This window comes from Spizellomyces punctatus (assembly GCF_000182565.1).
Source record: "Spizellomyces punctatus DAOM BR117 chromosome Unknown supercont1.3, whole genome shotgun sequence".
NCBI classification, from domain to species: domain Eukaryota; kingdom Fungi; phylum Chytridiomycota; class Chytridiomycetes; order Spizellomycetales; family Spizellomycetaceae; genus Spizellomyces; species Spizellomyces punctatus.
The window spans coordinates 1,438,307-1,462,642 of record NW_015971539.1 but is presented as its reverse complement, the minus strand read 5'-3'; the positions used below and the strand labels follow the sequence as shown (position 1 = coordinate 1,462,642).

Genomic DNA, 24,336 nt, shown 5'->3' with positions numbered 1-24,336 from the left:
TATGGGTTCCACAAACTTGTTATCTTTTTCTTCTCAAAGCCAGGAATGAATCAACCACAATTACCGGGTAGGATGCTCTTTAAGTTACAATTGTACAACCCGTCAAATCTCTTCTACATCACCTCCCTCGCCCATCCAAACACCAGCACCTCCCGCTTCCCCATCGTCACCCATTACAACGTCATAAATCCCAGCATCGAATGTATGTCTCACCAACATATCATATAGGTCTTCCGGTAGTCTCGGTACTAGTCCCACAGTGTGCGCCACAAGTTCTTTGGCATTTAAGTCTGGGAAGGTCCTCAACAGCCTCATGGGGGACGGGTGGGACATGATTTGGTCTCTTATGAGAATGATTTGTGATATAATGCAGAGAATGTTGAGATGGATGCCATATGAGAGGTAAAAGTCCCATAAGGGCAGAAGCTGGGTTAAAGGAGGCGTGCAGGCTGAAAAAGTCATGACCGCTAAATCGTGATGTTAGCAATTGCACTAACTATGACTGAATGTGGTATGCACATACATGGGAAGGCGTAAACAGTTGCTGTGAGGCGTTTGGATTTCAGATAACGGTAAAGAGATGGGTCGCAAACTTGTAAACACCTATCTAGCAGCTTGAAAGGGATACATATATTCGATTAGTGGGTATGACCAACGTGACATTGGAGCGTTACTGAGGGCATACCTTCAATCCGCAATGCACACCTTCCAGTGCGGGTTGTACATACAATGGGCAAGCATGCTGGATGAACGCAGTGAAAGTGTAAAATGCGTCCAGTTCCGGCATCACATATAGAAATGGCGCTGCGAGAACGTTCATTCCCTGAACATATGTGTACGTGAGGTTGAGGAGGCGGGAAGGTGGGAGATCTGCCGAATATGAGAGTTGTATCAAGGATTTGAGTGCGGTGCAGGTCATTTCAGGTCACCTCTTACCCTCCATCTTCCACACAAAAGCATTCAAAACTCTTGATAACATGTTTTCATCGACCTTGGACAGAAAGTTTTTGTCCGTTGCCAGAGTTCTGAATGTGTCGTTCTTGATCTTATCGTAGACCGACGATGGACCGCGTTCGATGAGGTTGAAATACTCAAAAGATGAGAGTCGATAGATTCCTAAAAGCACTTTCCAGATACGACCTCGTAGAGAGCAGTCCGACGGTGATCGAAAAGTCTTGAGTCTCCGGATAAGTATGTATAGTCATCAATCCAGAGCAATTAACGTTATCACCTCAACATCATTGGGCAATCCTTCTGTCAAAACCATCCGCCTCAGTTTCCTCAATGCCTCCCGCAACTCATTGTCCGAGCCGTTTTTTGACCCCAGCAGTGCCTCATACTGTTGTCGAAGCGTTTGCTGCGATGGCGATTTCCCCGGGCCAGATGTTGGTTGTGATGTGCTAGCTCGTCCTGATGGCGGCTTTGATGCTACTCCCAAAGATCGCTTTTGCGTGAGGGATGTAGATGAGTTCCATACTACTTTGCGCCGCGGAGAATCTGTGGGATTAGGTTTTGCTATACCGATCGAGCTTCGATCACTTGTGGTACTACTGGCACTTCCCGAGCGTGGACGAGTTGGTGTCTGTGACGATGGGGGTGTCTGGACATATGCGGAATGGTTATTAGAGCTGGTTGCTCGCAAGCGCCCGCGGGATTTGTTCGACGTAGGCATTGGGCTGTAAGATGACACTTTGGGCTGATTGTCGGCCACATTGCTTGGAGAGGAACGTTGCTTACCTACACGCGCATCCGACGCGGCGAACAGCTATCCTATCCCCAAAACACAAGTTACGAGACAGTTTACCGTCAGTGCTTCCAATATCCCCAGTGGACACCTCCAGGCTGAAATACCCAGCAACTGAACGATGGATAGACTGCACTTTCATGGCTTGCATTCACACTGATATCCCGCTCAAGCAAGATTACTTTAGCTCAATCCATGATACGCGGTTTTCAATGTACCATCGTGCATTACATATTCGGCAGGCTGCCAAAAATGTCTACAAAACATAGCAGCCCAACCTTGACACTGCAACAAGTTCTAACATATGTCTAAATGCATCCAGTCTATTCTCGATTTTATAATCCTACGTAAACCAGTCCGTAAACCACCGACGGCACTCCTGGAACTATCGAGGACAAGGGCCTTGAAAAGGAAAGATTTCTTGCTGTAGGCTATTGAGTCGTTGGGTTTTTACCAATTGTTTTATTGCAACCAGTTATTTAGCCCAAAGTTGCCCACTTGAGAGAAGCGGGCATAGGTTGTTGCAAATACTTGGGGACAATATGTAACTTGCAATTAGTTCAAATAATGACCGGTTATACCTCCCACCAAGCAAGTACCTATTAGTAATTTGCATGTTGAATTATTCAGGTGGCCGAGCCCTATAGCTACAAAGTAATCCGTTTTCGATGACTTTCATGTCGATGTGAGCAAGAAGAAGCAGATGGGGAGAGCGCAGCTCTTTACAGACCATGCTCACCACGACTCTCAGTGGCATATGACTCTTTTATACCGCCATCTGCTGAAACCATTGATGTGCTGATGCTTCTCATTGGATTAAGGCTAAAGTTTAGTTTAGGTCGTAGAATAGTAGAATAACATACCGGGGCGAGCCTCAATCCGATAGACAGTGAAGATATGAGGCTGCCTTGAAAGCAGATATCCCGCAGTAACTGAACGGCATTTGGTTTGAAAGAAAAGGCACACATTCCTTGTCCAATTGATGAATACCCTTGCAGCCAACTTTCAATTACAACCATAGTTTGGAGCGCAAACATTTTGCCACAGCTTTGCCATTCACTTCTCGGATGACGTTCCAACTTGAGGTCAAAGAGCATAAAGATAATGAAGTTTTTCAAGACACCAGCGGAGGGTGCTTGAGGATTTCAATGGGGTATTTTGCAAGTAGGATTGTAAGCATCTGTATATCTGCATCTCCCGGATGTTGGTTTTGAATTACATCGTCATGACTGAGCCCTGACCCCCTGCTTTTGGAGCCATATTGTACATGTTCCCTACGGGATGGTATTATGGCATCAAGAATGCAGTTGCCCAAAAATATCTTGTATGTCCAGGGTGATATTGTACTCTGATCACTGAGTGGGATACAAACAATGACAAAGCCTCAGGGGCGGGGCTGCAGTTTATTTTTATTATGCGTTTAAGATGTCAGGATATTGGGTTAAGGATTCCAGGGACAAGAAAGCACTTGAAAAAGATGAACGAGCTAGACAGATACTCCCTTGAAATTGCCAGTCGGTCGAGCGATTCTTAGCTCTTGTCCTAGCAACCTGACATGAGGATTCCATCTAGGAAGCTAGTCGGGCACCTCACTTTCTTTCTACTTTCTGTTGTTGCCAATCCTTCAATTACTTTCGTCCAAGCTTCCAATGGCTTTACCATTTTTGGTGCACCGGTCGGTCTCATAAATGTGGCGATTAATCTGCAAGCAAACTACGTTTCCGGAATAGCAGCAGATGCGATCAGTGGGGGCACTGGGAACTGGAAAACTACCTTCCAGCAGATTGTCAGCACAGGCTGTCTGCTCGAACAACTCGACCTGGTCGGCAACACTTGTGCGGATTTATATATACGATACAGATTTAAGCTACACAAAGGGAAAACCAGTCATTTTCATCTTGGGACAGTGCAAGAAACCAGGCTACGAGAGAGCGTGAGCGTGCCATCAACTCTATTCTATGTTGTGGTGATGACAATGACGGGCCTCAATGACTTGCGCTCGGGCATGTATCTGTGGGCATTTGTGATGGCCTGCAATATCTTTGCTCAGCTGGGCGTGACTGGTGCTCGCTATTTACACACTGCTGGCTACGCCTACCTGCCCACATGTTCGGTGCATCGAAAAATGCGACTATTGACGCGCAGCACCGTTGTTTTAATGTGTATTGCATGGTCAGTACTAGTGTTCTTGAAGCCTGATGTAACCTTTGGAACAACCCGTGGAATTTTGGGCGACGCATTGTACTGGTTGGGTGGGTCGTGGGTGTTTTCGATGGTAAGCGTCTTTGACCATGCAATTATACAAGCCATGGAGGATGCCTGACTTTCTCGTTCTCCGGTACAGATGGTCACGTATGGAGGGGCAATGCTTGGCATCCTGAATGATAGCGTCCCGGCACGAATTTGGCGAGTCATCCAATTTTCGATAGCTCTTATAACTTGGGGGGTGCGGATGATGTCTTATAATTGCCTTATGGATAGCTGCGCGGGGACGAATGACCCGGCTACGCAGATAGATGGTAGGTAGGGAAATTTATGTAACAGGGTTCCTAGCCTGGTATCTTCCTCAATATACTTGCGAATAATGTTACTCGTGCGTCAATAATCTAGCAAGGTATACTCAGCATGACCCATTCTCGTAACTTTGTCCATCTACAAAAAGACGCCGCGGAGCAGCCAACACCAAGGTCAGGAAGGCATTAGTGCCCGGATAAGCATGTGAATTTTACTTGATTAAATGTGGATTTCTCCATCATTTCCATCTTGCCGTAACTTCCGTTATCGGCAACGATTGAGATGCAAGCAGTTGGAAATTGGTAAGAATGCGTGGCAAATGTGTCACCCCGCTTTATGCCTATGCAATCTTTAAACTGATATGGAGTTTATAACTATGGTCAAATAAATAAGTTTACTGTCACACGTCTATTTGCGGTGTCACTTGCGGGATCAACCCTAAAATCTCCTCCACAAATTCTTGACTAGAAAACTCGTCCGGGAAAGTCCCATTATATCGTGGATCATTGATCAATAGTGTCTGGAATGTATCCAAAAAATCCGCAGAGGACAAAGTTTCGCCTATGTAGCAGGTCAAACATGTCAGCGTCGAATGTGTAGGGTCACAATGTCGCCTGCGCCTCCCATCCTTACCGTATTGCTGTAATAGTGCCATAAGACCCTCTCTAGAGATTTTGTCAGCAGCGGAGATAGGCGGTAGTACACCCTCGATGCCACGGGGCACACCGGGTTCGAGGCGCTTTGCATGGGCAAGAGACGCATCAATGTCTGATTGAGCATAATCTTCTATCGGGCGATGATTCACGTAGACTAGCAGACAGCGCCTTCACGTTAGTTCCGGGAGGGGACAATAATGACAAATATGTTTTCTGAAGACTCACGTCTGATGAGCTCTTCAAACGTTACACTTTCCCTCAGGTCCGCCGCGTACCCTTCAAACCACCCTGAATACCGAACTTCATTCAACATGTCTTCAATTTCTTGGAAGGATGGATAGTATCCCATGGCTTGCATGATGGAAGGAACTTCTCCGAGAGCGACGGTGGTGGATATTTGACGGTTGCGGGTTACATCTTCGCCTTGGCTTTTCAACAAATTCCGCGTAAGTCAAGTAATTCCCACCATGATGCTTCAAGGGCTTCCTCGCACCTTCTTAGCTGAGCATAATAAAAGTAATCTTCCATCTCTCGCACAAATGCTGCTCTTTCCGATTGCCCAGCGAAAAGCAAATCGAGAAAAGGCTCTAGTTCCTCTCCACCAAGGGCGATTTGCGTATCCAGGGCAGCAGGGTTGATGGACCATAAGTTTATGACACCATCGTCACATCCGACTGTTAGCAGATGTGAACCGGTCGGTGTTGGCACCAGAGCGGCAATCTGTGTTTATTGTAGATGCAGCTTAGTCTTTGCTGGAGTGTGCATTAGAACAGTTCTGCAACTTACTGCACCGGGATGAGCTATCAAACCCATAGATTTATGTGGGTTACCGTCCAGGGGGAGCTTAATGAGGCCAATCACCTAGTTTTCTTGATATTAGTTCGAGCCCGTGTGATTATGTCCGCAAATCGCATGGGCATTAATACCTTGTCCGTCGTCATATATGCCAAAAATGTGTTGTCATCTTCACCGCCTTGTCCATCTTTCTTGTTTACAACCGCCAAACCCCGCAGCTCCCCTCCATATCTAGGTGCAACAACAGTTCGTCGACACATGCCCGATTCCGCAGTATACAAGCGAAACTTGGCTCCAGTGTTGGCTGTTAGTATGTAATACTGAGGCGCATCGTGCGGGCCGCGAATGGGAGGGGACGGATGGAGGACTGCACAGAGCGGACTGTGAGTTTGATCGATTCTTGTGAGGGAACTGATGACAATGCCGGCTGTAATGCTGGATTTTTCCAAGTCGTATTCGGCGATTTGTCTGTCGTGTGAAATTGAAAGGAGGCGAGGATAAGTCATATCTGGCGCCGGGGGAACGAAAACTAGCCCTACGTGACCACTTTAGGATTACTTGGTCGCCGTGTTATGAAACAAAGTGGCGTCATTCTTACCAACTATCTCTCCATAATGTGCTCTACATCTGCCCACAAATCCCCATTCGTCCTTTGGGCCAAATCTGAAAACTCCAACAGCGTAACCCTCATCAGCAATTGCCATCCATTGCGAGTCATTGGAGAAGACGGCTCTCATAATGGGTTTTTTGGATGCTGCGTATCCAGGTATTCCGGGACGATGAGACGCAGGTGTGGATTGGTGGAAGTCCTGCAATGTTTGCGTATGAACGAGGCGTACAGTGCCATTTGTAAAGCCAATTGCTGGAGGTCTCTGTTATTGATGTGGTTCCGAGGACAGTTTTGCAATGAAAATTCTGCGTCATACCTAGTGTCTTGCCATCTGGAGAGAATGCCATGCACTGTACTTTCAGTATATCTGCATTGTGCTCTTGCTTCTTTTTGCCGATTTTGACTATATGGGGGTTCTCTTCATGAGGTTCTTCAAATCGACGGGATGTAACCAACTGTTTTGTTGTGTAGTCCCATACATGAACCCAACCTGATCAAGAAAAACTATGAGTACCAAAGTTGGAATGGGTAAAAGACCATTAGGCCGCTCACCACTATATCCCCCTACCGCGAATTTTGGAAGAGTCGGATGAACAGCTAGTCCGTGCATGGAATCGTACTGACCCTCAAGGAGTGTTTTTATTGCCGCATTCTGATTAAGAAACACATCAAATACTCGTCAAAGGCATGTAGCTGATATAAGAGTCATACCGCAGCGATCCCCCCCTTTGCTACCGTATCCCGAGTAACGCCTTCTCCAAGATTCGTAAGGAGGAGTACACGAGAATGCTTCGTAGCGACAATCAGAGCCGGAATGTCCGCATCGGACAAGGAATCAGCTGTAAAATTACTGAGTTTCCGAGTATCTGCAAGATCCTCCTTTTCGGGTCGTACATACCACCATCATCTTGCTCCAAATTTATTGCACCTCCTCCAAGGGAAATTGAGGAGATAGGACCTGCTCGAAGACGCTCAAACCAAACAATCAAACGAAACTAGAAATCGCAGGTGAACGGCATCAGCTTATGGCTAGCGATGGGTCATAGTCTACGATTGCAGATGTCTCGTATTACCTGCATATCGTAAACCCTTACAAACCCATCTTCACCTCCAGTCACAAGCCATTTTCCCTGCATAACCATCACAATATTGATGGCACCAGTATGTAACCTTCATCCGAGCTTTAGTATGCCTGACTATCAATAAGAAATACTCACAACATACCGCATTATTTTAACTCCTGCTTTCTTTCCTCTCTCCATTTTTACACTTAGATTATTTAGACTCCGATCTGTCCACACAATTACGTCTCCGTCTGCGGTTGCACTGATAGCCTGTCCGATAGTGTTCGATGGCGTCGAAGGGAGGAAAGTAGAATGGGTGAATGAGGAAGGCGTGTGCTTGAAGTCCCTGAGACACAAAGGAGAGTAAGAAAATAGCTACGTTGTCTGAGATGTCAATGTCCACATACTTGGGGCTGAGGACGGGAACATGCTGGCTGATTCCGGCGTCAGGAGACCATGTGAAGAAATTCACTGAATGGGGACCGGTGGTGAGAAATTCCGTAAAGTCCTCAGGGTTGATTTTAAGGGATGTCTGTTTTCGAGAAGTGACAACGGTCAATTGGTGATAAGGCACATTTATCACTTTGTCTTGTTCACCTGCGCCTCGCCGTCCACAATAGTAGAGACGACAGGTTCATCGCTTTCTGTCGTCCAATCCCAAATGGAAATAGTCTGTGGCGAGTCTATAAAGTATTTCACCATGAGAGGGCATTCCGTAAATAAGTAGATGGCTTTCATACAAGCCAGTGATCAGAAGATTACCATTTCCCAGCGTCACCACATACTTCGAGTCGTTCGTAAACTCGGCCGCAATGACTCCTGCTCCTCCATGGGAATCAAAGATTGTTCTGATAGGAAGAGCGTTAAGCGCTGCATTATTTGGCCCATCGGTGGTAGTGTCCTTTGTAGCGGGACTTCCAACTGTGGTATCCCAGATAATAATCATTGAATCATTGCCCTGATCTGCCGTCAGCAGAAATCGTTTGTCGGAAGAGGTCGTGAGGGCTGTTATTTGATTGCACTAAATTGTCGTGAAATGTGAGCAGTATGAGATCAGGGAAAAGGATCATTGGACGTACATGGCCTTGGAGAAGCTGCTGTTTGCCGTTCGCATAGTCGTAGAGCACACCTGTGTGGGCGGCCGCGTAGAATATGACCTAATGAAGGCAGGATTCATAGGGTAAGTCTAGGATTTTATAAGAAGAGATTATCACATTCACCTTTCTACCGCTATCACTCAGGTTGTGGACTCCTCCAAGAATGCTTTTATTGAGGCCAAAAGTCCATGCTAGTCCCTATTTAAATGTGTTTACGGCCAAGGCGCACAATGGTTAATATCAATAGATGCCCAGATCCTCAAACAGATTTTCATACCAAGACATTGCTGGTGCTCGATTGTGAAGTCGTCGTTGCTGCCATTTTAATGGGACGGGCGGATTGGGATGTAAAGACGACCAGATGGCACACCTCTCAGACAGTGAAAGAATTGATCAAGATCAGTAAGTGAAAAAGTTAAACAAACGATAACTTCATGGCTAGATGCATACCTCGAGGAATCACAGCTTGTTGCTAATATGCGATTCGGCCTTGACTTTCAACTATATTTGACGAGATCGCAGACCTTAGCTGGGTGATCACTTACGTGAGCCATTACATAATCCGTTCCAAGATGAGCATCAACGCTGGCTGCAATTACGTTTACATGTTATTTACCGTTAATCTCGTTGTTTCTGTTCCAATCAAGAAACGGTCTTCAAACAATTCCACTTTCATTACAGGACGACATATTTTTATTCATCCACCGTATGATATGTATTTCAGCCTCTTACAGGCAGCTTTTAATGTATCCTGCTCCTCTCTACTCATGTAATGTCGCCACCCTTGCACAGAATCTACATGCGGACCAATGGAAAGTCCAAGGACCAGCAATCTTGTCAGTTTGGGAACATTTTCCAACAATGGACGCATTCCCATCGTTGCGGGTAAATTTGCCAAGCCCTCCAACCGTTTGCAGTGGTTAGCAATGGCGCGCAGCGTCTTAATGGTCAGCAGCTTGTTGCCAAACGGTAATGTGAGGCGCCGAAGACTTGGGCCGAGAGATTCCATAAGAATTGTCAGCGATGTGTCGGTTAAGAGTTCCGCACAGCCCAGATGCAGCTTGTGGATCTTTGGGCATTTTCGAGCTAGGAAAATGATTGCCGAGTCTGTAACTTCCTTTCCGTATCCGACATCCAGCTCCTCCAACATTGGGCAGCCATGTGCAATCTGCAGTATAGGTACGTCGGTCATGATAGGTATATCAATACTTTGCAGATGTGGACATGATCTGGCTACCGCGGCAACAAAGTCGTCAATGGCAGGAAGATGCAAAAAAGCAGCTCGCCTAGATTGTGCAAATTTGACACGAGTCAGCGAGTGGAAGCGAGTCAAGAAGGGGAGGATGTTTGCTACACAGCCAATGCCCTCCAGTTCCAGTTCCCGTATAGTGGGGCCCCGCGGGTTTCGTAAGTTTGATAATAACGGAGCAAAAAAACGGCTCGGTTCCGGCGCAAGATTAACTTCGTATAGAGAGAGGGATTCGAGGGACGGATTGGCTGCGATGAGTAATTTGATGGCTAACGTGTTGTGGGCGTTGCCTATTCGCAGGCTACGAAGATAGCGAAGGGTTTGCGCGGCAGCATCAAGTGACTTGTCTATTCCGATTGGCCAGTCCAATGAAAGCGCATGCAACTTTGCATTCTGTAGGATCACCGCCTGTAACGCTTCCACAAAACGTCGTTCCGCGTCGGGACCCCCACCGTAAACTGATAAACCTGTGGAGTGCGTTCCGACCCATTCCAATGCAAAGCTCTGTAGCTGGTCCGTGTATCTTTCCGCAATAGCCCTGAATGCTCGTTCAGTGAACGCGCCAGCGCATGTCGCCCGTAATCGTAGATGGCAAAGGTTCCGACAATTTGATGCTATTGCTTGGATACCTTCATCTGTGACGCAACCCGAAGGATGGGACCCTGAAACGAGTGAGAGTGCGCGCAGTTGACGACATGATGTTGAAAGGGTCCACATATCGTCATCGTTTAGTGCCGGGCAATCCAAATTTAAGACAGTCAAACGTGGGCAATTGTGTAAGAGTTTGCGAAGTCCCATAAGGCGCGGCTCTCCAGCCTCAGGAGGGGAAGATGTTGTGATGACAAGTTTTTGAATGCTATGTCGGTAGTCGGCAGCAAGGTGCCGTGGGCGGGAAAGTACATTACGAAAGTCTTCCCCTGTATTTGGAGCGATGTCAGTGAATGCAGCGTGTGAAAAATGAGCCAGGAGGTTAAAAAACCTGCATTCGTCGGTATACCACTCCAAATTCCCCCATAGATATGTGTGCGCAGAACTGAACCATGAGCGGCTGACCAGACAACATGCGTACAAGTCGCGAAGTTCCTTCACCCAGTGGAATACAGCGTTTAAAAGTTCGGTCGGAATGGTCGATTTGGACATGTCTGCTTCAGATCCTCCTCATGCGGTTACTCTCTCATGTCCCGTCTTGAGGGCGTCAGTGCCCGTGGTCGCAAATGCCACGTTGAGAAACAAGGCGATTGCGCTCGTCATGTCAAAACCATGACGGGATGAGCATTGGATGGAACCAATTGGTTATCTTACGTAATGCAAGATCAAGTAGTTTTTACTTGGGGTATAGCATTCTAACTAGATATCTACAGCAACAATGGTACATTCACAGCCTGCGCCTTTCAAGTCCATCCGATCACCCTCTTGGCACTCGCAGTAAACCGATTATCCATTACGATGAGTAGGATTGGATTGATCGCAGAGTTCATGTAGGCCATCATTGCCCCAAGTCCGTTCTGCCAGATTGGTGACGGTCGTCCCGTGTGAGATTGGTATGTTACAACACCAAACACCCACATCCCCCACGTAACCAGAAAGACCGACACAAGGGTCACAAACTTTTTGATGATTTGGTACTCTTGATCTTGTAGCTTCGGCGGCTTTTTGATGCCCTTTTCGACGTTGCTCGTGGCATTCGATCGGTTAGATTGCACTGCTGACAACTGTAACATTTCCGTACTGCCGCCGACCATTCCTCTTGCTGTATTTGCGACCGTACCAGCTGTCATGAGGTTCATTCCATACAACCTCCGTCTACTTGCCCTAAAAGTCACATAGATGCTGCTATAACAGTACGTGGTAACCAAGAAGAAGGAGAAATAAGCCGCCTGGGTGAAGTACGTCATGCTCTTCATCAAAAAGGACGGAAACATCCAAGCGGCTTCGCAGTATGTGTGTGTACTGCTCAGGACACCCCCGCCGGCAGGACGGCCGGCGAAAATGAGCCAGATTGTGTACACTGTAAAACGCAGGAGAGTTTCACGTAAGTTTAAGCCATTGGAATGGGCAAGGGAATTAAACTTACTTAACGCTACGACCCATGTCGACGCAATCACAGAGTATATTTGCCATGGGTTCGGGGGTCGTCTGGAGAAAGGTAAATGATATCAACCAACGGCATCATATATCGTTTCAGCGGATAAACAGCAAATACTTACTCACGAACTATTGCCAACCATCTGTCCACAGATATCCACATAAAAGTTTGCATTGACAACGCAATTCCAAAGCTGGCGAAGTGCAAAGCGACATTGCATCCAAGTGTGCCAGTCGCGAATCCTCCTTTAATCGAGTTGATCAATTCCGTGATCATTGCCGCAGAGCCCCAACTAAGGTCTGCAAAGGCTAGGTTGAGGACCTGGTGTGAAGGATGGTTAGGAATATTTTGAGGCACTTGAGGAAGCATGGGTTATAAAGTAAGCATACCAAGAGCGTCCTAGGCTCCCAAAGACTTCTATCCTTTGCAAACATGAAAAAAATGAAGGAATTGCCGAACACATTTGTAAGATTTACAAAGAAGGCGACGAGATTGTACACTCGCTCGGCCGTTCCATGTGGATGCCACTCGCCATGACCTAAAACTTGCCAGGGTTCCCCAATGCCGTCGGATGAAGCCATGACCAAAATATCGTAGGCAAGTTGCAACTCGGCGTGGAGACTTGTCGGGTCCAAGTTAAGACGGAAACTATCGCATTTGCTAATTACAAATGTAATTAGCGGAATTTTGGAGGGCCGCGGAAAGTTGCCCTTAAATGTTGGCTTAAATTAAGCATCGCCATTATTTACAATATCGGATATGAATAGATTTACTTGCAAAGTTCCGCGCAACCCTGCAACCTATTACTTGTGTTTCTAGATTGTTTATACCTGCTGACCCTTGTGATTCTCAAACAGCTGGCTGTTGATTGCGCGGAATCAAGGTTGAGGAGCTAGGAAGGGGGTCCGATCGCCAAGCGCTCCATGTTGACTGTGGCCAGCCAATGTTTTTGTCAGTATCCTTATGGAAAAAGCGTTGTTTTCTTTTTTTAAACATTTTCTAACTTTATCGTTCTTCTCGGATATGCATAACAAAACTAGCCTGGTAATGTTTTCATGAGCTTTATCCAAATGTCCCGTCCATGATGGATTTGCACTGAGCGTCATTGTCAGAAATGGGCACAAGTTCGAGTGCTTTACAAGAAACCATGTGGTCTACGATGGCTGTAGACATCATCTTGACATCTTGCTGCATTTTATTTATCACATTGTCGTCGTTAATCTTGAAAAACTGAAAGTTTCTTCTGGGCGGAAGATGGGCAACAGCAAGACTGATCCATTTGGGCAAAGGTTTGCCAGACGCGTTCGCAAGCAACAGTGTCCATCTCCCCGCAAGGAGACCATTGCAGAACTGAAATTGTTGAACCATGTCAGGCACAAAGGGAAGCGTTGCGATAATTTCAGGTTAGACTGTCCATGTATGAACTTTTGGCGTGTGAGACTGGTCGCTTCATAAATCCCTAGTGAGCGACAGAGTCTCGCAAGGCCTCGCCGAAGACCGTAGTGGCCCATTGTTGGCAGACCAACTGTCAGGGGACGGTTGGAATGTCCAGGAGCTTGCTACTGTTCCTGACGACATACTTGCCATTCAAGACGTTGTCAAGAGATTAGCTGATGTTGAAGGTGTGAACTTGATTGTGACAACAGGCGGTACAGGCTTTGCACCTAGAGACGTCACACCAGAGGTACTTCATGTTATCTGTTTCTATATTGCTGGTTTACCTTTTTAACTTGTTCCTCTCAATAGGCCATTAATCCTCTGCTGGAAAAGACTGCCCCAGGAATAGTAACAGCCATGATAACTACTTCGCTTGAAACTACGCCTATGGCAGCGCTATCACGTTCAGTTTGTGGAATTCGGAAACGAAGCGTGATTATTACCTTACCGGGTAGTCCCAAGGGAAGCAAGGAAAATCTGGAGGCAGTTTTACCTGTACTTGCTCACGCCGTTGAGCTTGCAAAAGGAGACGTTGAGGGTGCGGATGAGACGCATCGAAAGATGGGTGAGGCGAAAGGACCATCACACAAGCATCGTCATCACCACCACTGTCACCATCATCATCACTCTCATCACCGTGATCATGATGGACAAAAACATGGAACAGCGGAAGTGGTACAGCTCGTCGACGGAGGGATTACCGTCCCAGGTATGGCAATCGTTGGTCTCTACGGTCATTTGAAATCTTCATTGAAATAATACCTGATTGATATGTGGGTTTACACAGTTGCAATGCGTCCGCGGAAATCTCTGTATCCTCTCGTATCTTATGAGGCAGCTCTTTCGACAGTCATGGCCCATGCAGATACCTTGTTGCCAGCTCACATGTCTATAGACAATCCGCGAGAATTAGTAGGATCGGTTTTGGCGGAAGATGTTGCTGCTCAGGAGGCCGTGCCGGGCTATCGAGCATCGATTGTTGACGGCTACGCTGTAGTGGGTAAGCAAACCGGATGTCGTTGACATCGTCGCGGCCCCACACTCATGCATGGCATATGAAAGCGTCGGATGGACCAGGAGAGTACCCGGTTATTGCTGGATCTATTGCAGGTGGAGGAGCCCGTATCAATTTGCAGAAAGGGCAAATTGCAAGGGTAGCAACTGGTGCACCTGTCCCAGCTGGCGCTAATGCCGTTGTCATGGTGGAGAACACCTCCTTGATTAAAGCCTCAGATGATGGTACCGTGGAAGAGATTGTGCAGCTTCACGAAACGGCCGCCGAGGGCCAAAATATTCGAGAGATTGGCTCCGACATTGCCATTGGAGAAGATATATTGCAAAAGGGCAGCCTGATTACACCCTCTGAGATTGGCGTTTTGGCGTCTGTCGGCGTAACGCAAGTTCTTGCAATTCGGAAGCCTGTGGTGGGACTTTTGTCCACAGGAAACGAAGTGGTAGAAGCTAAGACTCCAGGTCCAATTCCATACGGGGTCATCCGGGACTCTAATCGTCCGACCCTCGCAGCGGCCGTGAAAGTCGCGGGGTTTGACTCGATTGATCTGGGGATTGCGCCAGACAGGTGAGCCAAATTGAAAGATCAATGTCTTCTGCCTCACTCGTTGCATTGAATTCTCAATATTGTTTCTATTTGTGGGTAGTGCGGAGGAGCTAGCCAAAATCATCAGGAAAGGATTGGATCAAGCGGATGTACTAGTGACAACCGGCGGAGTATCCATGGGAGAACTGGATTTATTAAAGCCGGTTCTCGAACGGGCATTGGGTGCGACAATACATTTTGGAAGAGTTCTGTTGAAACCAGGGTATGGTCCTACAGCCATTTTGGTTAACATGGGACGCGTGCTGATGCCGAATACTGGCCCTGATACTTCAGGAAGCCGACTACATTTGCCACGATTCCCGGGACTGATGGTGGTCGAAGAAAGCTAATCTTTGCTCTGCCTGGCAATCCCGTTTCGGCCAGTGTCACCTTTTATCTCTTTGTGCTTCCTGCTTTGAGGAAGATGGCGGGGTACTCAGATCCTATTCTCCCCGTAGTGCGTGCAGAGGTAAGCATCGCCTTTGGCGTTCGCTGATTATGAACCGAACGCTTAACGGCTCACATGACGTCGACCACAGCTCGCAGATACAATCCAGCTCGATCCATCGCGGCCTGAATTCCATCGCGCTCACATTGCCATCGCCCCATCTTCGGGACATCAGGGAACGCGCCTTGTTGCCTATAGTACAGGATCGCAGCGAAGCAGTCGAATGGTAAGTATGAGGGGCGCAAATGCGCTTTTGAAGATGCCTGCGGGCACACAAGGGAGAATGGAGGTAGCGCAAGGGGAAGTGGTCGATGCTGTTCTGATCGGACAGTTGGGTTGACGTTGTTTATAGAGGTAAATAGGAATTAGGCAGTGAGCATGTTGAAAGTATTACATATATTATATGTCAAATAAGCGTCAGACGTGACCATATGTTTAATGTCCAGGACATTTGTTACCGCCGTTCGATGTTGCTCCAATCATGAAATAGCATCATTCTGCCTAGTGGTGGCCGAGGTCCAGCAAGGGGCAAGCGGATGCTGGCCATTACTGTCTCAGCCGCGATTGCCTCACACTCCAAACCGCCGTATACCGCAGCCCAGCCCGGCATGATAAGTCACACGTCTCCAGCACCCACAATGCCAACGGCCCATATTCACTAGATTACCGCTAGAAGCCAGCTGCTTTAATAACTCCTTCTACTCCACTCAGTCCACATTTAGCGCCAGCAACTCGACATGCGACGTCAACTGCAGCAATAATATCCAACTCTCCTCCTAACAGTCCCGCTATGACACTGGCTATGAATGTATCTCCTGCGCCGGTGGTGTCAACTACGCCTTGGGCTGGTGGATAGGCAGCAACGTGCACTGGGCAGTCCAATGTGGGTGCCAAGACCCACGCTCCCTGCGCACCTTGCGTGAGCACGAGAATTGCGCTAGATACCAAGGAAAGAAATTTTTTACGCAGTCAATCAAGATATTTTCTATACATCGGTTTGTTGGAACCTACTCATCTTTGCATCTGGCCTTTGCGTCCACCAGAAATGCAGCGGCATCAAGATCCGATCGCATAGCGTCTGCATAAATTTTGGAAAAAAAGCAGATGTCGGCCATAGCTAAAAGATCAGCAAGGCCTTCCCTGGCGGGTTTCTCAAACTCTATCGATACGGTCACATTGGTCCGTTTTTCAGAGTTTATGAAATCCAGAATATCATAAACTTGCTGCACGTTTCTTCCCTCAAAATGGAACCATAATCGCGCCGAGTCTGGCGCCGTTGAGGTAGATTCAAATATATCCTTTTTGAGAGCTGGTATGAATTCCGCTGCCGTGAGTTCTGGAACATCATTGTGACTTATGATTGTTCGGGAAGCTTGTGTGGATATAATATAAGAGGTGGGATCAGTGGTCGCTAAAGGACGGGTCACGGAGTACTTGAGAGAAACACCATGCGCTGCAATGTGTCGAGCTAAGGGGCTGTACTTCATCGTCAGATCCCCGTCTTGTATTATAGTCAAGAGTGGACTAAATTACTGCACCTACAGATCGTTCCATCCGCATCCCTTTCTCCAGCAAAAGCTCCCACAAATTCCAAGTCACTCGTACCCGTTCCAACAGCATTTTGCCAGTGTCCTCCTGGGGCAAGCTGCGTCAGAACGCTTAGACTGTTTGCGCTGTTCCCACCGACTCTTTTCTCGACCTTTCGAGCTCGGCTCTTTGAATCTTCTATCGGATAGCTTTGGGAGGTCACAGGATCATTTAAGATGATTTATCGGAAATCAGTACTGCTCTTTCCTCTTAATCACCTGTCTGTATGTAAAATGATGTCCTGATATAGCGCTCCTACAAAAAAGATTTTGGAATGGGACATTGTGTAAAGTTGAACAAGAATGTTGAAGTGATGAGCAGATGTCGCTGACTGTGCCGCTTCTTTACGTAATTGAACGGAGTTTGGGGATGTGACAGACGGTCGACGGGCCAGGCTGACTCGCAACCGTTCATGCCATGACTAGTTTTAAAAGATAGACCAATATAGCAGTCATTTCAAGGTTGCAATGGATCTATATAGGATGAACGAAAAATGATTGAACTCTAACTCATCCACTTTTATTACGGGCAATGGTACTGGGACGAGTCCCAACACACCCCCAGTAGATGTTGCTTGAATGGGCCCTTGATGGGCTGCTGCTTTCCATACAGCCCGCGCGGTTGTTTGAGGGAATGCATGGGCCAGACGAATTAATGAAGCGGATGTGCTATTTTTGGGATCATCCAAACAACGCATGAACGCCAATGGAGGGGAATCTCCACTGGTGGTTTACGTTGGCAAGAGGGTGTGGCTTGGTGTACCAGTCTAGCTAGGAAAAAGATATCGTTTGGTTGCGAGTTTGACAAGATTCCGAATCGACATTGAGAGTATACTCTTCAGCCAGTCTGGCCAATATTAGCAAAGCCGTTGACAAAACGTTCTGATCTGTAAAGGAACATTTTGACTGACTAGAAAACTGCTGAGCTTTGGTCAGAGGTTTTTTGCTGATTCGGCCTCTGCTAAAAAATCCAGTTCATCGCCATCGTAATCTGTCCAAGTGGTCACACCATAACCCAATAGAGGTTCAACCGAGCAAACGGAATCGTCACAAGCTTGTAATCGAACCTCTAGCCATACGATACCTTCGCGGCTCCTGCTTTAGTGCATCAAGAACAACAAGTCTTTTCTGAAATCGAACTTTGGTCATCTTTTGGAGAATCAGGTACACCCTCTCTCCTCTTAGTGCGGACAGCAAGAATGATCTGAATTAATCAAAGTGAGCCTATCTTCATTAGCAATCGGAAAACATATCAAAATCATGTCGGCAACACCCCCACGACCTCCTTTGACGGTGAATATCAACGATGCAAATTTACAAAACCCGAATGTGACGGGGCCACGAACCCCAACCAGCGGGGTGCCAGTTCCTCCACGACCTGGCTCCGCCAACAGTAATCGGTCATCGAGTAGCGGCGGACAGAGGATTGGACCATACGTTGTTGGGAAAACACTGGGCGTTGGGAGTACTGGTAAGATAATACTCACTCTAAATAATTGAGCGTTAGGGGGAGAACCGATTGCTAACCTTAGTACTTGTCAAACACTCAGGTCGAGTCAAACTTGGAACCCATATAGAATCTGCTCAGCGAGTTGCTATCAAGATCATCCCGAAAGAGACTCTCTCTACTACCTCGTCATCGTCATCCCAACAGCCCCCCGCGTCGCCCGCAACCTCAACCCCACCCAGTGCATCAGCATCATCGACACCCCCGGTGCCATCCATTAACAAAAAACTGGAGAGGGAGATTACGATTATGAAGTTGATACAGCATCCAAATGTGCTTCAACTTTACGATGTTTACGAAACCGACAAAGAGTTGTATGTACCCGGATTTTGAGTAATACAAGATTTGCATGAACATGGGAAATAATTGCAGATGTACCTCTGCAGGTTTTTGATTTTAGAGCATGTCGAGGGCGGAGAACTCTTTGATTACCTTGTCAAAAAGGGACGACTGAGCGAGCAAGAAGCACTCGGATTCTTTCAGCAGATTATGTTTGGAATTGATTTCTGTCATAGATACCTCATCTGGTACGTGGAGAGCATGGTGCTTATTCGGCAACACTTTATCACGACTGTACTTAACAGAATATTTTCCAATAGTCATCGTGATCTCAAACCCGAGGTAAGAATCCGAGAGTAATTCTGAAAGGAATCAATTTGCTGTTCTGACATTAGTGCTTTGGGGACATTGCCTATTGCAGAACCTCCTCCTTGACAAGGAACTCAATGTCAAAATCGCAGACTTTGGAATGGCCAGTTTGCAAGTTACTGGCAAAATGTTGGAGACGAGTTGCGGGCAAGTTGTGCTGTGGATCAAGAGTTGGAATGAGCCCTTGTTCTAATTATCCGAACACAGCTCGCCCCACTACGCATCTCCCGAAATCATAAAGGGCATTCGTTACGACGGTCCTGCAGCCGACATTTGGAGTTGCGGTGTGATCCTCTATGCTCTATTGACGGGCAATCTTCCATTCGATGATGAGAATATTAGGAGACTGTTGAGCAAGGTTGAGCTAATCAATGGTACCGCTTCATTTCGTAGACATCAAACTCATCTGCATTTCTTTTTAGGTGAAATCTGGAATGTACTTTATACCCGATCATGTTAGCGCGGATGCAAAGGATCTGATCAAACGGATGCTGGTTGTGGATCCTTCGAAGCGAATAACTGTATGTTGTCAATGGGATTATGTATACTGTGATGGTGATGGGGGTATTTATTCTTCCTTTATCATATAGATGAAGGACATCTTTCGACACCCTTGGTTTTGTTCTCAAACACCAAAGCATGGAGAAAGTAGCTATCCAACTCCAATGGATCCAGCAAAGGTCAGTCACAGAGCGCCTTTTTCTTTTATGTTTTTTCTGCTTTGATATTCTGACTGTTTATTTTGGCAGCTGACTAAACCAGTGGAGGATCCTAGTCAGCTGGATCCCGATATCCTCAACTCACTCTCTTTGCTAGGCTGGGGTGATGAGAAGGAATTGGCTAAAGCACTGCAGGATAAAGAGTAAGTTTTTATAGTCGCATTTTCTTTCGAAAGGATTTTGGCCCGCCATTTAACGCAGATGATCCCGATAGGGAAAACATGGAGAAGGTATTCTACAATCTTCTCCTGCAACGCAAATGGGACTTTTTTGAACATTACGATGTCCGAGAATTGAGCTCTTGGGATGTCGAAGGTCTGTCACTACCGTATCCCGTTGCTGAGGGTTAACCGCATGCTCACACTCTTATCTAGGTGGTCCCCGCCGCCGCACAAACTCCTATGCTTCCCTCAATACGCCTACAACTGCTTCACGGTTCGACCTCTTCCGCTCCGAGCTCACGCTCGCAAGCCCGGATTCGACAATGCGGCGGTCCACCGATGAACTCCGCAAGAGTGTGGATGATTTGAGGAGGTCTCGGGAAGAGTTGCGCAAAAGTGCTGAGCTGATTGCGACTGGTAGCGGGAGCAGTGCTAGTCAGGATGAGATTCGGGCTAGGCGGAGGAGTGGGGATGTTATTGGCGCTGCGAGTGAGGAAGGAAAAAGCACGGGTGCCAAAAGGGACAGTTCCAAAAAGTAAATGTTTCTTGGTAAACCTCACCGTCAGCAGCTTATGGTTTTGCTTATTCTGTCTCCTACCCTTTCCAGAGTGTTGAGCGGCAAATATACAGAGACAGCACCTCGTGTGAACAGTCCTCTTTCGGCGTCTACCCACATTGCTGCAGAGTAAGTGTGCCGGATACCATCAATGTCCTGAGACTGTTCACTAGATTGAACCAAAAACTCTTGTTTCTACCAGAGGGAACTCTACATCTGGGGCTCATACCCAAGAACCCACTCAGAATTCTTCAACGCCATCGACAGCGGAGCACTCTCGGTCCTCATCTATTAGTAGAAGCAGTGCGACCGGACAGTCGGCCGAGGCAAAGAAGAAATTGACCATTAGTATTCCTGCATCGGGAGATGAAGGCTCGGGTGATGACAAGAGCGTGAAAAGCGGACAAGGGCAGGACAAGGAGCTGGGAACGCCGAAATTCCATCGAAAGAAGCGTAGGTTACTTTGTTGTTCTGCTTTCATCCACCAGCGTAAAATCTTATATTTTTTTCTTCTGTGACATTGCAAGCCATTGTTGTCCCTCCGACTCCCATTATTACATCTAGCCCCAAACGTAGCTGGTTTGCCAATCTTTTCCACTTTAAACCTGATGCCTTTACGGTCTACAGTAGCCAAGACTTTGATAGAACAATGACGGCTATTGGAGAACTATTAACAGTATGTAAACTGCCATTTCTCAATTTGAACTATTTTTGCGAAATAGTTTGAGCTTACCTTGTCATCTTCTTCAAACAGGCCCATGATATCAGGAACCAACCGCTCAGAGGAGGAGGCTACAAATGCAAGTTTGAAGCATCGAGTCCATCCGCTGCCATTCTCACCGCCATGCACACTGCCTCATCCTCTCCGTCAACGTCATCACCAACGAGTGAACAAGGGAATCCACCCATCATAAAGAATGTAAAGTTCCGAGTTGATCTGCTTCCAAACGATGAGGGAGAGGGTCTACCATGGAAATTACAATTTACACAGCAGCAAGGTTGGTTGTTCGTTTCTCGGCCATATTTTGAAAGACTGTGATGTTCATCTAAAGTTGATACGATTTACAGGTGCGAATTCCACCTTTCAGTTGATTTGCCAGCGTTTTAAAGAGTCGTGGGACTATGAGCAGTAAATCCCAGGCGAAAATAGAAAGCTTTTCGTATTTTCCTTTCTTTCCTAACTCTTTTGTTTTTTTGTTATTCTGTCGAAAGCTTGTATGAATTATTAAAAACATGTAGTATTGTTCGGCATCTATGTGTGTGTGTGTGTGTTCGAAGCAGCATTTCTTTAGTCGGCATGGCGATACTCTATTGAGAAAGCCCCGTCATGAGCATTACTGACATCTCGTTCGTTTTAGCAGCAAAAAGTATATATATTGTACACAGAGAAACACAAAGAAAGAAATATGGATCCCCAAGATGTAAAATGACCACTGTAGTATCAGCATGCCATACCTATATTCTAAAAACAAAAGCTGTACATTTCCCGAAAAGATTCCCGCAAATACGGTATTTAAAGAACCCCATTGACGTCCCCCCCAATGACCCATGAAAATCACATACGATATACATACAAACATATAAAGATAGTCATCCCCAAATGTTATTTCACTGCATATAGCCATACTGCCCAATAGCCATTCCCATCCCATCCAGCCAAGTGGTTTCAGCAACGACGTGACCCGTGGTGGTATATGTGTATCCACAGACAGCGTAAAGAGGCTGCTGGAACTCATGGGCACAACATGTCCAAGAGTATGCGGATGGTGTTGGCTGTGGGAGGGTGACGTAGTGGATGGGCGCTGTTTGAGAGTTGTGTGGTTGTTGGAATGGAGCGGGGAGGGCGGAAAAGACGTGGGGGGCGGTAGGAGCGGCCCATTTTGCTTGGTCCACAGGGTATGTAGTCATGTCGAGTGGGCGGCGAACGGCTCGCTTTCGGGTAGATGTATCACTGAGTGCGTAGTCGGGGACACCCGCTTTGCGCTTTCGGTAATAACCAGCGACCTTGCCATCTGGTTGGACGGGTTGGACGGTGTTTACTTGTTCTCCGCCGTGTTCCAGCAAAACACCGAGTTGCCTCGCCCAAGTCTTGCAATGCCGCACCCAGGCAGCATATTCCCCGTCCCCGACATGTAACCGAAAATCCACCCGTGCGAGAAAGTCCGCTTCCATCTGGTTCACGTCCGTCAAAACAAATCCAGTCAGCTCTGCCCAGGTTTTGTTGGTGAATCTGTTATCATCCGTGACTTTTTGAGCGAGGATGATGGCGGCTGTGACAAGGCGTGCTTCTGAAAGTGCCGCCTGTGATTCAAATGAGTGTGTTGATACCAAAGACTGCGTCGTTGGCGATGTAGGTTCAAGCATGGATGAGGAACCGGACGAGGAACGGCGAAGACGGATGATGTAGAGGAGGGCGAGGAAAAGGAGGTCGCTGGAGACACCAGACATTCGTACAATTCGGTTGACAAAGGCGAGGAAGGAAGGGTGAGGTTGAGCGTCGTCGAATGTGGAGGATGGCTGCGAAGAGAGCTGGCCGTTCGGTCTTGGCCATGTTCGGTGAACAACCAGGCAAATAAAGTGTGCTACCAACTGGGGTATCGCTTTCGATGATGACGACAAGGACGGGGACGGGGAAGTTCTGCGAGGGCGGCGCTGAGACGGCTGATGGTGCGGGACATGATGGTTCATTGACGAGTAGGACTTGTAGTAGTAGTGGCTGTGAGGATGGGTCGTCGGATGCAGACCAGTCCACGTTAAGACCGCCATCTGGAGGAGGAAAGGAAGGGCAGGGAGGGCGAGAGAAAGGCTAACGGATAAACCCAAAGGCTAGGGCAAGAAGGAGACCGAAGGCTGTTGTTTTTTGCTTTCAAGGACTATCTATGAGATCATTTCATTGTGTGTATGTGTTGTGTTGACGAGTTTTTTTGCGACAGCCCAACTCGACCGTTTGCACTCGGCGATTTTGAAAAAAAGATGGACCCCTTTCTCAACATGCCATCTGTGCTGTCATCCGGCGGCGTGCAAAAAATAAATGAGCGCAAAGCCGAGAAGACGATCACGCACTTGCGAACCAAATTTCGGATGAGAAATGGATCTTTTTTTTAGCCCTTTTGCTTGCTTTGAAGGTAACGGGGAGAGCAGGAGAAATGGAGGAAGGAGGATGTGGACCGGAAGCCCCCCCAAAAGGTTTGTTGTAAAAAGGATAAGAAGAGGGGGAATTTTGGTTTTCCGCCAGTTGTCGGCGTACCACCCGAAAAAGTCTGGAAAAAAAAGAGCCCTTCCCCAAGGTGGCCGCGCTGAAGATGGATAATAACTTTTTGATTCCATAAGTGTGCTTTTTTCTTTTTGCCCGTTGCGTTTTGTTTGCGTAGCGATTTTCACATTTTTTGCAGCTTGGACGGAGGGGGGCAGAGGAAGGGTAACGAGAGGGGGAGCCAATGGCCTTGCTTGTCTTGCATTCCCTTCTGGGGTTTCCCTTCCTTTGAACCCTCCCTGAAACTTACAAAACACACGCGCACGAGAAATCCACACTTGAGAAATTCCGTAGCACCCCGCAGCCAACCACCAAAAGTTCAAATGTTTATTAAAAAAAGTGAGACGAACGACGACGATGACAAGTTGTTAAAACGAACAGTGTGTGTGCGATGATCGTGATCCCCCAAACTTCATTTTGACATCAATGATGAATAAAAAAGCACCTACAAACTTGTATCGAAGCGGCTCTAATTTGCCCAGAATTGTTGAGCGTAAACAATTCACACCTTGTGGGGGATGGCCTTTCGACGGGCCATCCATTTTGCACAGCTCGCTTGTCGTCGTTTGATCATTGGTTGCCTTTTCTCTCCCTTTTTTCTGGGCATTG

The 24,336-nt window shown here is 47.2% G+C and overlaps 7 protein-coding genes across 9 annotated transcripts; 2 read left to right on the top strand and 5 right to left on the bottom strand.

Moving 5' to 3' along the window:
• Positions 1-10: 10 nt before the first annotated feature.
• SPPG_02246 (uncharacterized protein) lies at positions 11-1,683 on the bottom strand. Its single transcript, XM_016750536.1, has 5 exons — positions 1,232-1,683; positions 937-1,174; positions 686-870; positions 524-614; positions 11-467 (listed from the first exon to the last, which is right to left on the bottom strand). Exons 1-5 carry the CDS (start codon positions 1,670-1,672, stop codon positions 103-105), a joined length of 1,320 nt encoding a protein of 439 aa, XP_016611227.1. The 5' UTR covers positions 1,673-1,683; the 3' UTR covers positions 11-102.
• A 2,874-nt stretch (positions 1,684-4,557) lies between these two features.
• On the bottom strand, positions 4,558-8,991 carry SPPG_09006 (uncharacterized protein). Its single transcript, XM_016757158.1, has 20 exons — positions 8,931-8,991; positions 8,758-8,850; positions 8,604-8,678; positions 8,463-8,540; positions 8,146-8,404; positions 7,981-8,066; positions 7,791-7,915; positions 7,544-7,729; positions 7,393-7,489; positions 7,218-7,314; positions 7,031-7,158; positions 6,872-6,971; positions 6,636-6,809; positions 6,308-6,571; positions 5,841-6,244; positions 5,701-5,775; positions 5,408-5,634; positions 5,140-5,342; positions 4,892-5,068; positions 4,558-4,819 (listed from the first exon to the last, which is right to left on the bottom strand). Exons 2-20 carry the CDS (start codon positions 8,800-8,802, stop codon positions 4,659-4,661), a joined length of 2,961 nt encoding a protein of 986 aa, XP_016611226.1. The 5' UTR covers positions 8,803-8,850; positions 8,931-8,991; the 3' UTR covers positions 4,558-4,658.
• Positions 8,992-9,096: 105 nt separating this feature from the next.
• SPPG_09005 lies at positions 9,097-10,959 on the bottom strand. Of its 2 annotated transcripts, none has more exons than XM_016757157.1 (2): positions 10,709-10,959; positions 9,097-10,646 (listed from the first exon to the last, which is right to left on the bottom strand). In XM_016757157.1, exon 2 carries the CDS (start codon positions 10,525-10,527, stop codon positions 9,178-9,180), a length of 1,350 nt encoding a protein of 449 aa, XP_016611224.1. In that variant the 5' UTR covers positions 10,528-10,646; positions 10,709-10,959; the 3' UTR covers positions 9,097-9,177. The 2 variants fall into 2 exon arrangements, with proteins under 2 accessions (XP_016611224.1, XP_016611225.1); XM_016757156.1 differs by having other exon boundaries at positions 10,713-10,959.
• A 2,123-nt stretch (positions 10,960-13,082) lies between these two features.
• Positions 13,083-15,713, top strand: SPPG_02243 (molybdenum cofactor synthesis domain-containing protein). The gene is made up of 8 exons (XM_016750535.1): positions 13,083-13,218; positions 13,279-13,499; positions 13,562-13,961; positions 14,040-14,252; positions 14,315-14,831; positions 14,911-15,072; positions 15,144-15,318; positions 15,389-15,713. Exons 1-8 carry the CDS (start codon positions 13,182-13,184, stop codon positions 15,635-15,637), a joined length of 1,974 nt encoding a protein of 657 aa, XP_016611223.1. The 5' UTR covers positions 13,083-13,181; the 3' UTR covers positions 15,638-15,713.
• On the bottom strand, positions 15,675-17,387 carry SPPG_02242 (the record flags this gene model as incomplete). Of its 2 annotated transcripts, none has more annotated exons than XM_016750533.1 (3): positions 15,675-16,773; positions 16,836-17,033; positions 17,103-17,167. In XM_016750533.1, the coding sequence occupies 3 exons, from the start codon at positions 17,165-17,167 to the stop codon at positions 16,305-16,307; spliced, it is 732 nt and encodes a 243-aa protein (XP_016611221.1). The 2 variants fall into 2 exon arrangements, with proteins under 2 accessions (XP_016611221.1, XP_016611222.1); XM_016750534.1 differs by having other exon boundaries at positions 15,967-16,234; positions 16,309-17,033; positions 17,103-17,387.
• Positions 17,388-17,658: 271 nt separating this feature from the next.
• Positions 17,659-21,724, top strand: SPPG_02241 (CAMK/CAMKL/BRSK protein kinase). The gene is made up of 17 exons (XM_016750532.1): positions 17,659-18,047; positions 18,121-18,354; positions 18,434-18,704; positions 18,777-18,917; positions 18,990-19,011; positions 19,091-19,185; positions 19,246-19,396; positions 19,461-19,559; positions 19,629-19,718; positions 19,788-19,900; positions 19,972-20,072; positions 20,132-20,453; positions 20,526-20,603; positions 20,677-20,927; positions 21,002-21,150; positions 21,229-21,472; positions 21,543-21,724. The coding sequence occupies exons 2-17, from the start codon at positions 18,144-18,146 to the stop codon at positions 21,605-21,607; spliced, it is 2,403 nt and encodes an 800-aa protein (XP_016611220.1). The 5' UTR covers positions 17,659-18,047; positions 18,121-18,143; the 3' UTR covers positions 21,608-21,724.
• Positions 21,725-21,824: 100 nt separating this feature from the next.
• On the bottom strand, positions 21,825-23,697 carry SPPG_02240 (uncharacterized protein). Its single transcript, XM_016750531.1, has one exon. It carries the CDS (start codon positions 23,238-23,240, stop codon positions 22,083-22,085), a length of 1,158 nt encoding a protein of 385 aa, XP_016611219.1. The 5' UTR covers positions 23,241-23,697; the 3' UTR covers positions 21,825-22,082.
• Between the last annotated feature and the right edge of the window lie 639 nt (positions 23,698-24,336).

What these genes read in the sequence shown, in the direction of transcription:
- SPPG_09005 (XM_016757156.1), bottom strand. Translation starts at nt 10,869, where the DNA reads ATGTCCAAATCGACCATTCCGACCGAACTTTTAAACGCTGTATTCCAC. An exon ending in GGAGTGGTATACCGACGAAT is followed by an intron (nt 10,647 to 10,712) that starts GCAGGTTTTTTA and finishes CTCCAAATACAG; the next exon opens with GGGAAGACTTTCGTAATGTA.
- SPPG_02241 (XM_016750532.1), top strand. Translation starts at nt 18,144, where the DNA reads ATGTCGGCAACACCCCCACGACCTCCTTTGACGGTGAATATCAACGAT. An exon ending in ATGTTGGAGACGAGTTGCGG is followed by an intron (nt 19,186 to 19,245) that starts GCAAGTTGTGCT and finishes ATCCGAACACAG; the next exon opens with CTCGCCCCACTACGCATCTC. An exon ending in ACAATTTACACAGCAGCAAG is followed by an intron (nt 21,473 to 21,542) that starts GTTGGTTGTTCG and finishes TACGATTTACAG; the next exon opens with GTGCGAATTCCACCTTTCAG.
- SPPG_02243 (XM_016750535.1), top strand. Translation starts at nt 13,182, where the DNA reads ATGTCAGGCACAAAGGGAAGCGTTGCGATAATTTCAG. An exon ending in CTAGAGACGTCACACCAGAG is followed by an intron (nt 13,500 to 13,561) that starts GTACTTCATGTT and finishes TCCTCTCAATAG; the next exon opens with GCCATTAATCCTCTGCTGGA. An exon ending in TCCCCGTAGTGCGTGCAGAG is followed by an intron (nt 15,319 to 15,388) that starts GTAAGCATCGCC and finishes CGTCGACCACAG; the next exon opens with CTCGCAGATACAATCCAGCT.
- SPPG_02246 (XM_016750536.1), bottom strand. Translation starts at nt 1,672, where the DNA reads ATGCCTACGTCGAACAAATCCCGCGGGCGCTTGCGAGCAACCAGCTCT. An exon ending in TTTTGTGTGGAAGATGGAGG is followed by an intron (nt 871 to 936) that starts GTAAGAGGTGAC and finishes CATATTCGGCAG; the next exon opens with ATCTCCCACCTTCCCGCCTC. An exon ending in GTGTGCATTGCGGATTGAAG is followed by an intron (nt 615 to 685) that starts GTATGCCCTCAG and finishes ATCCCTTTCAAG; the next exon opens with CTGCTAGATAGGTGTTTACA.
- SPPG_09006 (XM_016757158.1), bottom strand. Translation starts at nt 8,802, where the DNA reads ATGGCAGCAACGACGACTTCACAATCGAGCACCAGCAATGTCTTG. An exon ending in AGCAGCTTCTCCAAGGCCAT is followed by an intron (nt 8,405 to 8,462) that starts GTACGTCCAATG and finishes ACGACAATTTAG; the next exon opens with TGCAATCAAATAACAGCCCT. An exon ending in TAAGGGTTTACGATATGCAG is followed by an intron (nt 7,315 to 7,392) that starts GTAATACGAGAC and finishes TGCGATTTCTAG; the next exon opens with TTTCGTTTGATTGTTTGGTT.
- SPPG_02240 (XM_016750531.1), bottom strand. Translation starts at nt 23,240, where the DNA reads ATGGCGGTCTTAACGTGGACTGGTCTGCATCCGACGACCCATCCTCAC.